Source organism: Pseudophryne corroboree, chromosome 11, assembly GCF_028390025.1.
Source record: "Pseudophryne corroboree isolate aPseCor3 chromosome 11, aPseCor3.hap2, whole genome shotgun sequence".
NCBI lineage: Eukaryota > Metazoa > Chordata > Amphibia > Anura > Myobatrachidae > Pseudophryne > Pseudophryne corroboree.
Window position 1 is genome coordinate 82036381 of NC_086454.1, and position 21268 is coordinate 82057648.

A 21268-nucleotide genomic window follows, 5' to 3' on the forward strand; every position below is an offset into this window, starting at 1 on the left:
GGTGTTCTATGGATTCAACCTCCCTGAGTGAATGTATGAACATCAAGCAGAGTCGCAATTTTTCTCTGAAACCATACCGACAAGGCCGAAATATGAACCTGGATGAAGGCTCCACTCTCCGGCTTGTACGTCCTAATGACTGAGGAAGTCTGCTTCCCAGTTGAGGACCCCCGGAATGAACACTTCAGATATGGCTGGCAGATGGCGTTCTGCCCACTGAAGAATCCTGGACACTTCCATCATTGCCATGCGGCTTTGAGTGCCACCTTGATGATTTATGTATGCCACCATGGTGGCGTTGTCCGACTGTACTTGTACATGCCTGTTCTGTATCAGATGCTGGGCCAGGGTCAGAGCATTGAACGCCGCCTGCAATTCCAGAATGATTATCGGGAGGAGAGACTTCTCCCTGGTCTACCGACCCTGAAGAGAGTGTGGCTCCAACACCATGCCCCAACCCCTCAGACTGGCATCCGTTGTCAGGAGGACCCAGTTTTGGGATCCAGAAGGGACGATCCCTGCTCAGTCATTGGTCCTGTAGCCACCAGCTCAGTGACAGATGAACCTCCAGAGACAAGGAGATCATTTGAGACCTGATCCGGTGAGGCAGGCTGTCCCACTTGGCAAGAATCATATTCTGCAGAGGGCGGGAATAAAAATAGGATTTTAATACCTACCGGTAAATCCTTTTCTCTTAGTCCGTAGAGGATGCTTCAAGAACCATGGGGTATAGACTGGATCCGCAGGAGACAGAGGCACTTTAAGACTTTAAATGGGTGTGAACTGGCTCCTCCCTCTATGCACCTCCTCCAAACTCCAGTTATAGGAACTGCGCCCAGGGAGACGAACATTTCGAGGAAAAGGATTTATTTAATTATAATTAAGGTGAGATACATACCAGCTCACACCTCAAGCATGCGTACAACATGGCATTCAACAACAACGCATGCAACGGCAGACTGACTGAACTCAACACAACATGTGTGTAACCATAATCAATAACAGCAGATACAGCCCGCACTGGGACGGGCGCCCAGCATCCTCTACGGACTAAGAGAAAAGGATTTACCGGTAGGTATTAAAATCATATTTTCTCATACATCCTAGAGGATGCTGGGGATGCTTCAAGAACCATGGGGTTTATACCAAAGCTCTAGAACGGGCGGGAGTGCGGATGACTCTGCAGCACCGATTGACCAAACGAGGTCCTCCTCAGCCAGGGTATCAAACTTATAAAACTTTGCAAAGGTGTTTGATCCCGACGAAGTAGCAGCTCGGCAAAGCTGTAATGCAGAGACCCCTCGGGCAGCCACCCGGGATGAGCCCACCTTTCTGGAAGAATGGGCCTTCACCGATTTCGGTAACGGCAATCCCGCCGTAGAATGAGCCTGCTGAATCGTATTACAGATCCAGCGTGCAATAGTCTGCTTGGAAGCAGGAGCCCCAATCTTGTTGGAAGCCCACAGGACAAACAGAGCCTCTGTTTTCCTAATCTGAGCCATTCTGGCGACATAGATTTTCAAATCTCTGACCACATCAAGAGACTTCGATTCCGCCAAGGCGTCAGTAGTCACTGGCACCACAATAGGCTGGTTTACGTGAAACGATGAAACCACTTTTGGCAGAAATTGCTGATGAGTCCTCAACTCCGCTCTATCTGCATGGAAGATTAAATAGGGGATTTTGTGAGACAAAGCCGCCAATTCAGACACCCGCCTTGCGGATGCCAAGGCCAACAGCATGACTACTTTCCAAGTAAGGAATTTCAACTCAACCTTACGTAAAGGTTCAAACCAATGAGATTGCAGGAACTGCAACACCACATTAAGATCCCATGGTGCCACTGGGGGCACAAAGGGAGGTTGGATGTGTAGCACGCCTTTCATGAAGGTCTGAACTTCCGGAAGGGAGGCCAATTCTTTCTGAAAGAAAATTGATAAGGACGAAATTTGTACTTTAATGGAGCCTAACTTTAGGCCCGCATCCACACCTGCTTGCAAAAAATGGAGCAAACCCCCCAGCTGAAATTCTACCGTAGGAGCCTTCTTGGATTCCCACCAAGACACATATTTTCTCCAAATACGGTGGTAATGCTTCGCCGTTACTGCTTTTCTAGCCTGAAGTAGTGTGGGAATGACTTCACTGGGAATACCCTTTCGGGCTAGGATTTGGCGTTCAACCGCCATGCCGTCAAACGCAGCCGCGGTAAGTCTTGATACACGCACGGTCCTTGCTGTAACAGGTCCTCTCAGAGAGGAAGAGGCCAGGGATCTTCTATGAGCAATTCTTGAAGATCCGGATACCAGGCCCTCCTTGGCCAGTCCGGAACAATGAGTATCGCCTGAACCCTTGTTCTTCGTATGATCTTTATCACCTTTGGAATGAGTGGAAGTGGAGGGAACACATAGACCGACTGAAAACACCCACGGTGTCACCAGGGCGTCCACCGCTATTGCTTGAGGGTCCCTCGACCTAGAACAATATCTCTGAAGTTTCTTGTTGAGGCGAGACGCCATCATGTCTATTTGAGGAATTTCCCAACGACTTGTCACTTCTGCAAAGACCTCTTGATGAAGACCCCACTCTCCTGGATGGAGATCGTGTCTGCTGAGGAAGTATGCTTCCCCTGTTATGTTGTCTGACTGAATCAAGACGGGCAGACCGCGAAGAAGATGTTCCGCTTGCAGAAGGCCGTTGTAAATGGACCTTAATTCCAGAATGTTTATGTGCAGACAAGCTTCCTGGCTTGATCATTTTCCCTGGAAATTTTCCCCCTGTGTGACTACTCCCCAGCCTCTGAGACTTGCATCTGTGGTCACCAGGATCCAATCCTGAATCCCGAACCTGCGTTCCTCTAGGAGGTGAGAACTGTGCAGCCACCACAGGAGAGAGATTCTGGTCCTGGAAGATAGGATTATTTTCCGGTGCATGTGCAGGTGAGACCCGGACCACTTGTCCAACAGGTCCCACTGAAATACCTTGGCATGGAACCTGCAAACTGAATGGCCTCGTAGGCCGCCACCATCTTCCTCAGCAACCGAGTGCATTGAAGAATCGACACTCTTGCCGGTTTCAGAATCTGTTTGACCATGTTCTGTATTTCCAGAGCCTTTTCCACCGGAAGAAATACTCTCTGTAATTCTGTATCCAGAATCATACCCAAGAATGACAGCCGTGTTGTCAGAACCAACTGTGATTTTGGCAAGTTTAGGAGCCAACCATGTTGTTGCAGAATTGTCAGGGAGAGCTTAACGTTTTTCAGTAATTGCTCCTTGGATCTCGCCTTTATCAGGAGATCGTCCAAGTACGGTATATTTGTGATTCCCTGCTTGCGCAGGAGAACCATCATTTCCGCCACAACCTTGGTGAAAATCCTCGGAGCCGTGGACAGACCAAACGGCAACGTATGAAATTGGTAATGACAATCCTGAACAGCAAACCTCAGATAAGCCTGATGTGGAGGATATATGGGGACGTGTAAATAGGCATCCTTTATGTTGACCGACACCATAAAATCCCCCTCCTCCAGACTGGAGATCACTGCTCGGAGAGATTACATCTTGAATTTTAATTTTTGTAGATAGAAATTGAGGGATTTTAGGTTCAGAATAGGTCTGACGGAGCCATCCGGCTTCGGGACCACGAACAGGCTCGAATAAAAGCCTTCCCCCTGTTGTGACGGGGGTACCGTGACAATGACTTAATTTTGACACAGCTTTAGTATTGCAGTGCATACTAGCTCCCTTTCTGGAAGAGAAGCTGGCAAGGCCGATTTGAAAAATCGGTGAGGGGGCACGTCTTGAAACTCCAATTTGTACCCTTGGGCTACTATTTCCAATACCCAAGGATCCAGGGCCGAGCGAACCCAGACCTGACTGAAGAGTCGGAGACGTGCCCCCACCGATGCGGACTCTCGCAGAGGAGCCCCAGCGTCATGCGGTGGATTTGGTAGAAGCCGGGGAGGACTTCTGCCCTTGGGAACTTGCCACTGCCTGTGACCTTTTTCCCCTTCCTCTTCCTCTCGCAGCAAGGAAGGAAGACCCTCGTCCTTTTTTGTATTTATTGGGCCGGAAGGACTGCATCTAATAGTGTGGCGTTTTCTTTTGTTGTGCAGGAATATAAAGTAGAAACAATGACTTACCCGCGGTAGCCGTAGATACCAGGTAAGCGAGGCCATCACCAAACAAGACACCACCTTTATACGGCAGAGACTCCATAGCCTTCTTAGAGTCAGCATCAGCATTCCATTGATGAATCCACAATGCCCTCCTAGCCGAGACTGCCATGGCATTGGCCCTTGATCCCAAAGGGCCAATATCCCTCGCAGCTTCCTTTAGATAGGCTGCAGCATACCTGATATGACCCAGTGTCAAAAGAACGCTATCCCTGTCCAGGGAATCTATATCAGATGACAAGGTATCTGCCCACTTTTCAATAGCGCTACTCACCATGCCGGCAGGCCTGAGCAGGCCTGAGCAACGGCAGGCCTGAGCAGCGCACCTGTAGCGACATAAATGGATTTTAGTGTATTTTCCTGCTTAGGATCCGCAGGATCCTTTAGGGCTGCCATGTCAGGAGATGGAAGCGCCACCTTTTTGGACAGACTCGATAGAGCTTTGTCCACCGTGGGAGTTGACTCCCACTTTTCCCTGTCCCCAGAGGGGAACGGATATGCCACCGGAATTCTCTTGGGAACCTGTAACTTCTTGTCAGGATTTTCCCAAGCTTTTTCAAAAAGTGCGTTCAGTTCATGAGAGGGAGGAAACGTCACCTCAGGTTTCTTTCCCTTAAACATACAGACCCTAGTATCAGGAACAGCAGGGTCTTCCGTGATATGTAATACGTCTTTTATCGCCACAATCATGTACTGAATGCGCTTAGCCAGTTTAGGATCCAATCTGGCATCACTATAGTCGACACTGGAATCAGAGTCCGTGTCGGTATCTGTATCCGCTATCTGGGTAAATGAACGCTTCTGTGACCCCGTGGGGGTCAGAACTTGTGATAATGCATCCTCCATGGATTTTCTCCATGTCTGGTTCTGAGACTCAGATTTATCCAATCTTTTATTCAATCGAGCCACATTAGCATTCAAAACATTTACCCAATCAGCCGTCGGCGGTGCCGACACGGTCACTCCCACAGCCTTTTCTGTCCCCATTCCAGCCTCCTCCTGAGAAGAGCACTCAGCCTCAGACATGTCGACACACGCGTACCGACACCCACAACACACTGGGGCTATAGGGGACAGACCCACAGCAAAGCCTGTTAGAGAAACACAGAGGGAGTTCTGCCAGCTCACAACCCAGCGCCTATCCCGGTTTTGAAGCGTGTAATATACTGTCCAGACCTGTTAGCGCTTTTAATATCAATAAAATAGCACCAAATCACCTGTGCCCTCCCCCGTTTTGCACCCTGTTACTTGTACAGCAGTGTGGGAGGCCAGGCTCAACGTCTCTGCAGCTGTGAAGAGAAAATGGCGCTGGTTAGAGCTGTGAGGGCTAAGCCACGCCTCCTTAATGGTGCGCTTCAGTCCCGCTTATTTTTATATATTTATACTGGCGGGGGTCTGTATTTAGTGCCCAGGCACTGTATACTCTTATGCCAGTTGCTATTGAGGTTTTTTGCTGCCCATGGCGCCCCCTCCCCCCGCGCCCTGCACCCTGCAGTGCCGCTTTGTATGTGGGAGCATGGCGCACAGCGTGGCCGCTGAAATCTTCTGGCGTCACTGAAGTCTTCTGATCTTCTTCTACTCACCCGGCTTCTGACTTCTGGCTCTGCAAGGGGGGTGACGGCGCAGCTCCGGGAACAAGCATCTAGGCGTACCTAGCGATCAGACCCTCTGGAGCTAATGGTGTTCAGTAGCCTAAGAAGCAGAGCCTTGAAACTCACAGAAGTATGTCTGCTTCTCTCCCCTGAGTCCCAAGATGCAGGGAGCCTGTTGCCAGCAGGTCTCCCTGAAAATAATACACCTAACATAAAGTCTTTTTTCTTAGAAACCCTGGAGAGCTCCTCAGTGTGCATCCAGTCTCACTGGGCACAGAATCTAACTGGAGTCTGGAGGAGGGGCATAGAGGGAGGAGCCAGTTCACACCCATTTAAAGTCTTAAAGTGCCCATGTCTCCTGCGGATCCCGTCTATACCCCATGGTTCTTGAAGCATCCCCAGCATCCTCTAGGACGTATGAGAAATTGAGGGTACTCTACCATGTCGAAAAGCCGACACCATGAGGCCTAGTACTTGCATTGCCGAGTGTATCGACACTCGCGGGCGAGTGTATCCTGAAGGTTCAGGACCGTCTCCTGTGACAAGAACAACCGCTTGTTGTCCAACAATGCCCCCAGGTGCACCATGCTCTGACTTCTTCCAGTTGATGAGTCACCTGTGGGCTTGTAGAAACTGGACCGTCAGTTCCAGATGACAGAGGAGAACTTCTGGGGAACTCGCCAGGATCAACAAGTCATTCAAATATGGTAGGAGCCTGACACCCTGACGGCGAAGCAGGGCCGTCATCACCGACATGACCTTGGTGAAGACTCACGGAGCCGTGGTCAATCCAAAGGGTAAGGTCCGGAATTGATAATGGATGTTTCCAATGGAGCATCCTGTATATCCAGGGATACCATATAGTCCCCGGGCTACAAAGCCAGAACAATAGAGCGAAGAGTTTCTGCACGAAACTTGGAGACCCTCACAAATTTGTTCAAAGACTTGAGGTTGAGAATGGGCCAGGAGAAACCATCCGGTTTCGGGACTAGGAACAGCAGTGAATAGTACCCCCTGCCTCCCTGATCCAGAGGCATCGGCACTACCACTCCTGTGTCCAGGAGGGACTGTACCACCAAATGAAGAGTTTTTGCCTTTACCTGATCCGAAGAGATGTTTGTCAGGCAAAATTGATGAGGGGGACGTTTCTTGAAGGATATGGCGTATCATTGAGTGACGACTTCCCTTACCCAGGCGTCTGAAGTGGTCTTCAACCATACTTGGGTAGAAGTTGGCCTCCCACCCTTGGATCCCCCAGAGGGAGGCCCGCCCCGTCATGCAGCAGGCTTGTCTGATTTGGAAGCAGGCTGATGGGCAGCCCAGGCATGTTTAGGTTTGGGCTTATTGGTTTTGGAAGTGCGAGCCTGTTTCGGGTATGCCTGACCCTTTGCTTTACCTGGAGGTCGAAAAGGAACAAAAGGAAGTACTCTTAACCTTCGTAGCTGAAGGAGCAGTACTAGGTAGACAGGCCGTCTTAGCGGAAGCTAAATCAGCAACAATCTTGTTGAGATCTTCACCAAAAAGGATGTTCCCCTTAAAGGGGAGCACCTCCAGGGTTTTCTTAGAGTCCAGATCCACAGACCAGGACCGTAACCAGAGAATCCGGCGAGCCAGAATGGACGTAGTAGAAGCCTGAGCCGCCAGAACACCGGCATCAGAAGCCGCCTCCTTAATGTAATGAGAGGCTGTGACAATATACGAAAGACATTGTCTAGCATTATCAGAAAAATTGGACGGAAGCTCTGCTTCCACCTCCTGAGCCCACGCTTCAATAGCTTCTGCAGCCCAAGTAGCCGCAATAGTGGGCCGATGCACAGCTCCCGCAAGGGTATAAATAGACTTTAAGCAACCCTCCACATGCTTATCCATCGGTTCCTTCAGAGAAGTAATGATAGTGACAGGCAGAGCAGAGGACACCACCAGCCAAGCGACTTGCGAATCCACCGGTGGTGGCGTTTCGCAATTTTTACTTAACTCCACAGCGAGGGGGTAGCGAGCCAGCATCTTCTTGTGAGGTATAAATTTCTTTCCTGGATTCTCGCAGGATTCCTGACGTATAACAACCAAATGGTCAGAATGAGGCAAAATTAATTTGGTAACCTTCTGAAATTTGAATCTGTCAAGTTTCTTGGAGGCAACAGCAGGTTCTGGGTCATCATCAATTTGAAGAATCAGCCTAATAGCCTCTAATAGGTCAGGAACATCCACCTGTGAAACAGACTCCCCATCAGAAGCATCTGGATCAGTGTCTGAGGGGTCAGTATACACGCCATCCTCATCGGACGAAGTATCTGAAACATGAGTGGATTGCGAGGAAGTAATGGCCCGCTTAGAGGACCCCTTGGTCTTAGGCGGGCAAGGGTTAGATTTGTGTTTAGTCAATGAGTGATTCAATTGCTGTATCTGAGTGGACAGAAGATCTGCCCATGGCGGATTAACCGCAGGGACGATATGTGGCTGTAAAGGCACGTGAGGTCCCATAGGGGGCGTAAGTCTAGTTACCAGTGTAGTCAGTAAATTAGAGAAAGTAGCCCAAGGCGGGTCGTGATGTGCCCCCGTTGCTACAGACTGACTGGGGGGGTAAGGAACCCCCAGAACCTGAACCCTCCGCTGCTATATTTTCCTCTAATGCATCTGTGGCATCACCACCGCGTATTGCGGGATCAGTCAAAGGAACCATCGCCCCTTGTAGCTGACATGGTATGAAAGCGGAAACCACGGGCGACACAGTACAATATCAGCAGATATAGGGGGTCATTCCGACCCGATCGCTCGCTGCAGTTTATCGCAGCACAGCAATCGAGTCGGGACTGCGCATGCGCCGGCGGCCGTCGTTGCCTAGCGATCGCCTCTGCCAGACTGATAGGCAGAGGGGGTCGCTGGGCGGGAGGGGGCTGTATGGCGGCGTTAAGCCTCCGTTTAGGGGGCGCAGTCCGGCCAACGCAGGCGTGGCTGGACCGTTGGGAGGGCGGGCCGCGGCAGCTGCGTGACGTCACACGCAGCCGCTGCGACCCGGGCAGTGAAGAGGTTCTCCCGGCCAGCCGCAGGAGCTGCGCTGGCCAGGAGTTACTCCTCAAATGCAAAAGCATCGCCGCTGTGCGATGCTTTTACATTTCTGCGGGGGTAGGCCGGCACTGACATGCGGGGAGGACTAGCCCTGTGCTGGGCGTCCCCCCGCATGTCTGAGTGCCTGATCGTAGCTGTGCTAAATTTAGCACAGCTACGATAAACTCGGAATGACCCCCATAATACCTAACCAAGAACCCCTGTGCAGTGTGACAGCACAAACAGAGGATTCAGGAGGTATATGGGGACTGAAAATCACAGAGAAAAATACAAAATAAGTATATCCTGTGAAAATACCTACCTATATCAACTAATAACCCTGACGGACTTAGCCCCCCTCAGGGTACAAAATATAGGGATAGCAATATGAGTGAGATACATGAAGTAGATATCACACAGCAGCTATATGCACACACACAGACACATGTACGATGCAGAAATGATGACAAACAATAAAACTGCACTGGACTAGCAATACTAAGTAATACTAAGTAAAGCTATATAGACTTATAGATATATCAATGCACAGTAAAAACTGGATGTATATCACAGGGTACTTGTACTAAATAGCCCTGTAGTAATGCACTGTTTCTTAACTAACACTGTCAAAAGACATGTAGAATACATAAGTGTCCTGTAAAATGCACAGCGCTGATGATGCAGGCGGCTTTACAGAGGAGACTTTGTCCATTGAGTCCCAGAATCAGCTCGGCATGTGTAATGGCGCCCAGACGCTGACAGGGAGTGAGGGAGAGAGAGAGAGATGCAGCTTCAGGGCGGGAACATTTACTCTAAATGGCGCCTGGGGCTGGGGGAGGGGCTACAGGTCAGAGCATTATCCCCTTGCTGGACTTCACCACCAGGTACTGCGGGTCTTAGGAAACGGATTTTTGAGATAATTCGACCTGTGCCCTTGCCCTGGTGGTCTAGTGGGGTACCAACACAATGTCCACACCAGCGCGCGCGGCCCGCCTCCTAAAGGCCGCGCCAGATCACGATTTACAGCGGGTCCCACCTGGGGGACCCTCTAACCTCCTCCCTTGATGCGGCCACGCGATCCCGGAGAGCTGCGGTGAGTGTGTGCGCCTGACCAGAAGAACCAGAGCCCTCCGCTGTAAGTACCCGGCAACCAGGGCGCAGGAGTATACAGCGCCGCCGGGGGAGGTGATGGAGCTGCAGCATGAGATGTCAAAATGACATCTAGCACTGTGAGTGCCTATGCTGCAGCCCTTGAAGTCTTCTATCTTCTTTAAAAAAGCTCTTTTCAGGGCTGCTGGAGTAGCCCTGCCTGTTAGTGTCCTGCACTGCAAGCACCAACTTACAATTTTAGTGATGAGCACCGGAAATTTTTCGGGTTTTGTGTTTTGGTTTTGGGTTCGGTTCCGCGGCCGTGTTTTGGGTTCGAACGCGTTTTGGCACAACCTCACCGAATTTTTTTTGTCGGATTCGGGTGTTTTTTTCAAAAAACCCTAAAAAACAGCTTAAATCATAGAATTTGGGGGTCATTTTGATCCCAAAGTATTATTAACCTCAATAACCATAATTTCCACTCATTTTCAGTCTATTCTGAACACCTCACACCTCACAATATTATTTTTAGTCCTAAAATTTGCACCGAGGTCGCTGGATGGCTAAGCTAAGCGACCCAAGTGACCGACACAAACACCTGGCCCATCTAGGAGTGGCACTGCAGTGTCACGCAGGATGGCCCTTCCAAAAAACACTCCCCAAACAGCACATGACGCAAAGAAAAAAAGAGGCGCAATGAGGTAGCTGTGTGAGTAAGCTAAGCGACCCTAGTGGCCGACACAAACACCTGGCCCATCTAGGAGTGGCACTGCAGTGTCACGCAGGATGGCCCTTCCAAAAAACACTCCCCAAACAGCACATGACGCAAAGAAAAAAAGAGGCACAATGAGGTAGCTGTGTGAGTAAGCTAAGCGACCCTAGTGGCCGACACAAACACCTGGCCCATCTAGGAGTGGCACTGCAGTGTCACGCAGGATGGCCCTTCCAAAAAACACTCCCCAAACAGCAGCACATGACGCAAAGAAGAAAAAAAAGAGGTGCAATGAGGTAGCTGTGTGACTAAGATAAGCGACCATAGTGGCCGACACAAACACCTGGCCCATCTAGGAGTGGCACTGCAGTGTCACGCAGGGTGGCCCTTCCAAAAAACACCCCCCAAACAGCACATGACGCAAAGAAAAAAAGAGGCGCAATGAGGTAGCTGTGTGAGTAAGCTAAGCGACCCTAGTGGCCGACACAAACACCTGGCCCATCTAGGAGTGGCACTGCAGTGTCACGCAGGATGGCCCTTCCAAAAAACACTCCCCAAACAGCACATGACGCAAAGAAAAAAAGAGGCGCAATGAGGTAGCTGTGTGAGTAAGCTAAGCGACCCTAGTGGCCGACACAAACACCTGGCCCATCTAGGAGTGGCACTGCAGTGTCACGCAGGATGGCCCTTCCAAAAAACACTCCCCAAACAGCACATGACGCAAAGAAGAAAAAAAAGAGGCGCAATGAGGTAGCTGTGTGACTAAGATAAGCGACCCTAGTGGCCGACACAAACACCTGGCCCATCTAGGAGTGGCACTGCAGTGTCACGCAGGATGGCCCTTCCAAAAAACACCCCCCAAACAGCACATGACGCAAAGAAAAAAAGAGGCGCAATGAGGTAGCTGTGTGAGTAAGCTAAGCGACCCTAGTGGCCGACACAAACACCTGGCGCATCTAGGAGTGGCACTGCAGTGTCACGCAGGATGGCCCTTCCAAAAAACACTCCCCAAACAGCACATGACGCAAAGAAAAAAAGAGGCGCAATGAGGTAGCTGTGTGAGTAAGCTAAGCAACCCTAGTGGCCGACACAAACACCTGGCCCATCTAGGAGTGGCACTGCAGTGTCACGCAGGATGGCCCTTCCAAAAAAACACTCCCCAAACAGCACATGACGCAAAGAAAAAAAGAGGCGCAATGAGGTAGCTGTGTGAGTAAGCTAAGCGACCCTAGTGACCGACACAAACACCTGGCGCATCTAGGAGTGGCACTGCAGTGTCACGCAGGATGGCCCTTCCAAAAAACACCCCCCAAACAGCACATGACGCAAAGAAAAATGAAAGAAAAAAGAGGTGCAAGATGGAATTGTCCTTGGGCCCTCCCACCCACCCTTATGTTGTATAAACAGGACATGCACACTTTAACCAACCCATCATTTCAGTGACAGGGTCTGCCACACGACTGTGACTGAAATGACGGGTTGGTTTGGACCCCCACCAAAAAAGAAGCAATTAATCTCTCCTTGCACAAACTGGCTCTACAGAGGCAAGATGTCCACCTCATCATCATCCTCCGATATATCACCGTGTACATCCCCCTCCTCACAGATTATCAATTCGTCCCCACTGGAATCCACCATCTCAGCTCCCTGTGTACTTTGTGGAGGCAATTGCTGCTGGTCAATGTCTCCACGGAGGAATTGATTATAATTCATTTTAATGAACATCATCTTCTCCACATTTTCTGGATGTAACCTCGTACGCCGATTGCTGACAAGGTGAGCGGCGGCACTAAACACTCTTTCGGAGTACACACTTGTGGGAGGGCAACTTAGGTAGAATAAAGCCAGTTTGTGCAAGGGCCTCCAAATTGTCTCTTTTTCCTGCCAGTATAAGTACGGACTGTCTGACGTGCCTACTTGGATGCGGTCACTCATATAATCCTCCACCATTCTTTCAATGGGGAGAGAATCATATGCAGTGACAGTAGACGACATGTCCGTAATCGTTGTCAGGTCCTTCAGTCCGGACCAGATGTCAGCATCAGCAGTCGCTCCAGACTGCCCTGCATCACCGCCAGCGGGTGGGCTCGGAATTCTGAGCCTTTTCCTCGCACCCCCAGTTGCGGGAGAATGTGAAGGAGGAGATGTTGACAAGTCGCGTTCCGCTTGACTTGACAATTTTGTCACCAGCAGTTCTTTGAACCCCAGCAGACTTGTGTCTGCCGGAAAGAGAGATCCAAGGTAGGTTTTAAATCTAGGATCGAGCACGGTGGCCAAAATGTAGTGCTCTGATTTCAACAGATTGACCACCCGTGAATCCTTGTTAAGCGAATTAAGGGCTCCATCCACAAGTCCCACATGCCTAGCGGAATCGCTCTGTGTTAGCTCCTCCTTCAATGTCCCCAGCTTCTTCTGCAAAAGCCTGATGAGGGGAATGACCTGACTCAGGCTGGCAGTGTCTGAACTGACTTCACGTGTGGCAAGTTCAAAAGGTTGCAGAACCTTGCACAACGTTGAAATCATTCTCCACTGCGCTTGAGACAGGTGCATTCCACCTCCTATATCGTGCTCAGTTGTATAGGCTTGAATGGCCTTTTGCTGCTCCTCCAACCTCTGAAGCATATAGAGGGTTGAATTCCACCTCGTTACCACTTCTTGCTTCAGATGATGGCAGGGCAGGTTCAGGCGTTTTTGGTGGTGCTCCAGTCTTCTGTACGTGGTGCCTGTACGCCGAAAGTGTCCCGCAATTCTTCTGGCCACCGACAGCATCTCTTGCACGCCCCTCTCGTTTTTTAAATAATTCTGCACCACCAAATTCAAGGTATGTGCAAAACATGGGACGTGCTGGAATTTGCCCATATTTAATGCACGCACAATATTGCTGGCGTTGTCCGATGCCACAAATCCACAGGAGAGTCCAATTGGGGTAAGCCATTCTGCGATGACATTCCTCAGTTGCCGTAAGAGGTTTTTAGCTGTGTGCGTATTCTGGAAAGCGGTGATACAAAGCGTAGCCTGCCTAGGAAAGAGTTGGCGTTTGCGAGATGCTGCTACTGGTGCCGCCGCTGCTGTTTTTGCGGCGGGAGTCCATACATCTACCCAGTGGGCTGTCACAGTCATATAGTCCTGAGCCTGCCCTGCTCCACTTGTCCACATGTCCGTGGTTAAGTGGACATTGGGTACAACTGCATTTTTTAGGACACTGGTGAGTCTTTTTCTGAGGTCTGTGTACATTTTCGGTATCGCCTGCCTAGAGAAATGGAACCTAGATGGTATTTGGTACAGGGGACACAGTACCTCCAACAAGTCTCTAGTTGCCTCTGCAGTAATGATGGATACCGGAACCACGTTTCTCACCGCCCAGGATGCCAAGGCCTCAGTTATCCGCTTTGCAGCAGGATGACTGCTGTGATATTTCATCTTCCTCGCAAAGGACTGTTGGACAGTCAATTGCTTGGTGGAAGTAGTAAAAGTGGTCTTACGAGTACGACTTCCCCTCTGGGATGACCATCGACTCCCAGCAGCAACAACAGCAGCGCCAGCAGCAGTAGGCGTTACACGCAAGGATGCATCGGAGGAATCCCAGGCAGGAGAGGACTCGTCAGAATTGCCAGTGACATGGCCTGCAGGACTATTGGCATTCCTGGGGAAGGAGGAAATTGACACTGAGGGAGTTTGTGGGGTGGTTTGCGTGAGCTTGGTTACAAGAGGAAGGGATTTACTGGTCAGTGGACTGCTTCCGCTGTCGCCCAAAGTTTTTGAACTTGTCACTGACTTATGATGAATGCGCTGCAGGTGACGTATAAGGGAGGATGTTCCGAGGTGGTTAACGTCCTTACCCCTACTTATTACAGCTTGACAAAGGCAACACACGGCTTGACAAATGTTGTCCGCATTTCTGTTGAAATACTTCCACACCGAAGAGATGATTTTTTTGGTATTTTCACCAGGCATGTCAATGGCCCTATTCCTCCCACGGACAACAGGTGTCTCCCCGGGTGCCTGACTTAAACAAACCACCTCACCATCAGAATCCTCCTGGTCAATTTCCTCCCCAGCGCCAGCAACACCCATATCCTCCTCATCCTGGTGTACTTCAACACTGACATCTTCAATCTGACTATCAGGAACTGGACTGCGGGTACTCCTTCCAGCACTTGCAGGGGGCGTGCAAATGGTGGAAGGCGCATGCTCTTCACGTCCAGTGTTGGGAAGGTCAGGCATCGCAAACGACACAATTGGACTCTCCTTGTGGATTTGTGATTTCGAAGAACGCACAGTTCTTTGCTGTGCTTTTGCCAGCTTGAGTCTTTTCATTTTTCTAGCGAGAGGCTGAGTGCTTCCATCCTCATGTGAAGCTGAACCATTAGCCATGAACATAGGCCAGGGCCTCAGCCGTTCCTTGCCACTCCGTGTGGTAAATGGCATATTGGCAAGTTTACGCTTCTCCTCTGACAATTTTATTTTAGATTTTTTTAGTCCTTTTTTTACTGATATTTGGTGTTTTGGATTTTACATGCTCTGTACTATGACATTGGGCATCGGCCTTGGCAGACGACGTTGCTGGCATTTCATCGTCTCGGCCATGACTAGTGGCAGCAGCTTCAGCACGAGGTGGAAGTCGATCTTGATCTTTCCCTATTTTTGGAACCTCAACATTTTTGTTCTCCATATTTTAATAGGCACAACTAAAAGGCACCTCAGGTAAACAATGGAGATGGATGGATACTAGTATACTTAAGGATGGACGAGCGACTGCCGACACAGAGGTAGCTACAGCCGTGGACTACCGTACTGCGTCTGCTGCTAATATAGACTGGATGATAATGATATAAAAAATATATATATATCACTACTGCAGCCGGACAGGTATATATTATATAATGACGGACCTGCTGGACACTGTCAGCAGCACTGCAGACTCCTAAAGTAAGCTACTAGTAGTATCAAGAAGATAGAAAAAAAAAAAACCACCACAGGTAGGTGGTATACAATTATGGATGGACGAGCGACTGCCGACACAGAGGTAGCTACAGCCGTGGACTACCGTACTGCGTTTGCTGCTAATATAGACTGGATGATAATGATATAAAAAATATATATATATCACTACTGCAGCCGGACAGGTATATATTATAATGACGGACCTGCTGGACACTGTCAGCACTGCAGACTCCTAAAGTAAGCTACTAGTATCAAGAAGATAGAAAAAAAAAAAAACACCACAGGTAGGTGGTATACAATTATGGATGGACGAGCGACTGCCGACACAGAGGTAGCTACAGCCGTGGACTACCGTACTGCGTCTGCTGCTAATATAGACTGGATGATAATGATATAAAAAATATATATATATATCACTACTGCAGCCGGACAGGTATATATTATATAATTAATGACGGACCTGCTGGACACTGTCAGCAGAATGCGTTTATAGAATAAAAACACCACACGACGAGTGTTTAACTTTTTCAGGCAGACAATCACAATATACTGGTGGTCAGACAGTGGTCACTGGTCAGTCACACTGGCAGTGGCACTCTGGCAGCAAAAGTGTGCACTGTTAAATAATATGTACTCCTGCTACTGCTCCCCAGTCTCCCCCACAATTAAGCTGTGTGAGCACTGAGCACTCAGCACCGTCAGATATACATAGATGATGCAGCACACTGAGGCTGAGCACAGATATGGTATACTGTTACTGTGTCACTGTGTATCGTTTTTTTTCAGGCAGAGAACGGATTATATTAAATAATAATATAATAAAACTGCACTGGTGGTCACTGGTCAGTCACTAGTAAACTCTGCACTCTCTGAGTACTCCTAAGCTCCAGTAAATCAAGTGTCTCACTCTCACTCTCTCTCTTCTAATCTAAATGGAGAGGACGCCAGCCACGTCCTCTCCCTATGAATCTCAATGCACGTGTGAAAATGGCGGCGACGCGCGGCTCCTTATATAGAATCCGAGTCTCGCGATAGAATCCAAGCCTCGCGAGAATCCGACAGCGGGATGATGACGTTCGGGCGCGCTCGGGTTAGCCGAGCAAGGCGGGAAGATCCGAGTCTGCCTCGGATCCGTGTAAAAAGGCTGAAGTTCGGGGGGGTTCGGATTCCGAGGAACCGAACCCGCTCATCACTACTTACAAACTGAGCTCCTGTGCACGGAGGTGGGGTTATAGAGGAGGTGGCGCTTTTAGCCTGTTGGTGCCTCGGATCAAGATCCTACTCTACACCCCAATGGTATCCCTGTGGAACCCAGTGCACCCTGCTGCAGAAATATATATTATATAATATATACTTATATACATTTCATGTACCCCAAATTTAATGAGAGTATTTGACAGAAAAAGCTTAGTTTTTGTTATAATTTTTTCAAGTGTTTTTAATAAAATACATATAGCAGAAATTGAACACATTTACGTCCCCAAAATCTTTTTATTATGCCCTCTAATTACACCTCTAATGTTATCCTATATCACTTTGGCATTTTTGGGGGTACAGGCTGATTTCCTCATTTTTACCTGCACTTTTAGTTGTTAACACATCGCAGGTCACCCGTTTTGGCGTTTTCACGATTTTTTCATAGGATAGATCAAAAAAACGGGAGCACGCATACCCACCATAAGTTTATATGGGCGATAGGTGCGATAACGTTGCCTGCAATCGCGTTATTGGATACCCCCCTAAATCTGCCCCTGAATTTGTAATTTGTGTGTATATTGGGGGGAGGGGATCATGAAAACAAGGTAGTTATGAGCAGGGCAATTTGTGCCATTTACTAGCCCCAAAGATATGATATTGTCAGTATACAATATTGACCCAAATTCTGCATTAGGATGCGTTATAGCTAATACTATAGATTGTAAGCAGGGCCTTCCTACCTCTATGACTATCTATTATTACCTAGTTTTGTTTTATCATTGTTTCCAATTGTAAAGCACAACTGAATTTGCTGCTCTATATAAGAAACTGTTAATATATAAATAATACTCCCACCGCTAAAGTATAAACAAATAATTTACATATCGCGTTTATAGGTTATACTCAGCATTCTTCTATTGTGAACTACAGTGTGTATGGTCATATAACAGCTACATTACTGAATTTGATGTTCTGTAATAAGATTCAGTGAACCAGGTAGATGAATACAGAGTACACTTAATTTAGCCACATTTAAGACACATCACTTTTTATCAATGGCACGTCAATATTTAAAAAGAGAACTGGTCAACATAGGAGACAGCTCTTCTTTAGAACAGGTCATACAAAAAAAAAAAGTCTTCATAATGCCTTGTATAGCAGAGATGTTAAAAAGATCGCCCAGGGGCCGTATGTGACCCTACGTGCTTTATTCACAGATATATTTATTTGCTTGCAACATTGTACAAAATGCCTGTTGGTATGCTATTATTGATTGCTGTCTCTTTCTTTGGTTACATGTATTGTCTTAACTTATACTAACATGAAGAGTGATGTGCGGCCATTTTGAAGGTTAGAGGGCCAACCATGAGGCCCTGAAGTTTGCAAGGCAGCTTATCACTGTTGAACAGTTTTTCCATATAAGAAATGTCATATTACTCTCTCCCTTCAATATTACTGTTCTTTGTTGAAACAGATTAACACCACCCAATGCACAGTTATTCTGGCTTCCATTCATTTTAACAGCCTACTTTGCTTTATACTTTGCTTTCAGGGCCTAATTCACAGTTGTTCGCAGCAGCAAATTTGTTAGCAGCTGGGCAAAACCATGTGCACTGCAGGGGGGGGGGCAGATATAACATGTGCAGAGAGAGTTAGATTTGGGTGGGGTGTGTTCAAACTGAAATCTAAATTGCAGTGTAAAAATAAAGCAGCCAGTATTTACCCTGCACAGAAACAAAATAACCCACCCAAATCTAATGGGCCCTACACACTGGTAGATAACAGTGAACGATATGAACGTTCTCGTTCATTAATGAACGAGAACTCGTTCATATCGTTCAGTGTGTAGGCACCAACGATGAACGATGCGCGGCCCCGTGCTCGTTCATCGTTGGTGCCGGATTGCTTATGCATGCAGGCCAATATGGACAATCTCGTCCATATTACCATGCACTGCTATGGAGCCAGGTGACGGGGAGAGTGAAGAAACTTCACTCCCCCGTCACCTCCCACACGCCGCCGGGTCGCTCGTCTGCCGTATCGGCCGTCGGGAAGCTCGGCGGCGGGTTGCGTGATCTGTAGGGCCCTTAACTCTCTCTGCAAATGTTATATCTGCCCCCCCTCCTGCAGTGCACATGGTTTTGTCCAACTGCTAACAAATTTGCTGCTGCGATCAACTCTGAAATACCCCCTTAGACCATCCCTCAGGGATGAATATTTCGGGTAAGGTCTCCACAATACCTGCCTGTCAGGTTATTATGAATTTGAATATGCCCAAAAGAAACTGAATAAAAGATGTGATAAATGAAAACACTTAGCGTGGTAAAATCGGGATTCATCCCACGGCTAATTGAATACCCCCCGAAAATTTTAATTTCCTTAAAGAATAAAGTTGATGGAAAATAAAACAAACAGGTTAGCACAATTATCAGATATATACGTTAGTGTCATGTGCAGCATCAGTAAATCTGTCAGTTCAGCTTTCAGCATTGATCAAGCACCTGGATGTTGCTGCTGCTCTCTCTTCTTTGTGTTCAGGTTGTTCCTGGTAATTAGGATACTAGCTGCACAGCTTATGTGGAGTAACTCGTTAACTAATATTACTAATTTTTTGCTGGTTATTCTTATGACTTAACTCTGCTTCAGTTTGTGGAACTACAGGTCACAGCTAGGTCCTGCATACTTCTCTCCCAGTGCCTCAGCTCCAGCATTCAGCAACTGACTCCACCGGTGTCTGCATTCTGTAATTACAGCTGGTTACCTGAATCCTACTATTCAGCCTGTCAGCCTGCTCAGTCTGTATTGCAGCTGCATGATATATCAATTACTGGGGAGGCTTGTCTGGTGCTGTCAGCTAATTGGTCCAGGTTGTTCTTTTAAGCCTCTCAATCCCAAGATGCTTTGCCAGTTATAGGTAATGCTTCCTGTGTTCAGCTCCATGGTTCATGTCTTTGGTTCCAGCTATCTGTCCAGTGGGTTTTGCCATGTTCCTGCATTGAATTCCAGCTTTACCATCTTGCTGACGAACTTGGTCTGCCGACTACCATTACCCTGTCTCCAAGTGTCTGCACCCAGTCTGTCCGTGTACCGCTACCTCCTGTGTCTCTCCTAGAGTTCCTGCTGTTGTTCGATCTCCACGGCCCCAGTATACCATCTGGCCGTGTGCACCCTGCCACCTTCTCCAGTTCCTGTTTGTTCCTGCGTACCGCTGTAGTTTGTCATATACATCTGGACTATCATACAACACCTCTGCCATAATTCTAGTCCAGTTCAGGTATCAAGTGACCCAGACAGGGGGCCGCGACCTGCACGTCTGGAGCCGCGAAGCCCATATCCCCTTGCGGGGTTCCCTGGTGAAAACCTCTCAGCGTGTTAGACTCCGCACCTCTGTTCTGGGTAACGTCAACTACTTGGTACCTGACCCCAAGTTCCAGATTCTGCACCAAGTCTCTGACATTCAACCAGTCTCTGACATTGACCCCAAGTTCCAGATTCTGCACCAAGTCTCTGACATTTAGCTGTGTAAACACACAAATTACAATCTGCCTCTGAACAAACATGATATGTTACTGTATAGACTGAACGCTAATTTCATCTCATTACAGTATCTGTATGTTTCAATTTTTTAGAACAATATATACAAATAAAAACAGTAAAATAACTTAACATATGGTAATACAAAGAGTCGTCATCACTTTATACATAACATATAAATGCCAGAGAACATACCATTTCTTGTACTTTTTTCTGCAAGTTGTATTTTGAAATCTACCAGAGGGAAAGAAAACATGTAAAGTATTCAATCATATATTATATAATGAAGCAAATAGCTTATTCAAAATAATGAAGCAATGTCTAATCTTTTAGAAAATAAAATAACATTTACAATAAAATTAATTTAGTTTTTGTGAGACAAAAACCTCATGTTCTGTGCTCCTGTCACTTCAAAGTACGGCTAACAGTGATTTATAACTAAGTAAAATTTTCTATATTATTCTCCTAATATACTGCTTGTGTCACACGCCAGAGGCGGCGTTCACCGCGCTTACCCCTGCGTGCCTGCTGGTCAGTGTTGCGGCCTCCGCCTTTGGTGGTCCATGGGCTCCGGCGTCTGGCTGGCGCGGCTCCCGGCGGTTCCCCGGGGCAGGGGCGCCGCCATGACACCCGGCATCATGTGGGCGGGGAACTGGTGACGTCATCAGACTGTTCCGCCAATCCTGCGGAGGCGGAAGATTCAAAGTCAGACGCCGGGCAGAGCCTCGGCGCCTGAGTATCGTCTTTTCCCTGAAGTGGATGCCAGTGCTCCTGTTCTCGGCGGACCTCTCTGCAGTAATATCCCAGTGTCTCCGGCATTTCCAGGTCCCAGTTGTTGCACAGCTTCCAGCGTTCCCAGCCGCGGCTGGGTTCCACTGCGCTCCAGTCACCAGTGCTTCTTGGAGTCAGCGTGGGCTGCAGGTTAAACTCCGTTCTCAAGTTTTGCAAGTTACGAGTGCCTTTAAACACCGCTCTCAAGTT

At 48.3% G+C, this 21268-nt stretch overlaps 1 protein-coding gene across 3 annotated transcripts in view; it reads right to left on the reverse strand.

Moving 5' to 3' along the window:
- CCDC73 (coiled-coil domain containing 73) overlaps nucleotides 1-21268 on the reverse strand; it is a 410197-nt gene that overhangs the window by 206735 nt on the left and 182194 nt on the right. For 2 of the 3 annotated variants that reach the window (XM_063944471.1, XM_063944473.1), the window contains one exon: nucleotides 20483-20521. The exons of the other annotated variant lie outside the window; for it this stretch is intronic. In XM_063944471.1, coding sequence (XP_063800541.1) covers nucleotides 20483-20521 — 39 coding nt within the window. The remainder of the gene's footprint in view (nucleotides 1-20482; nucleotides 20522-21268) is intronic. 3 annotated transcript variants of the gene reach the window in all.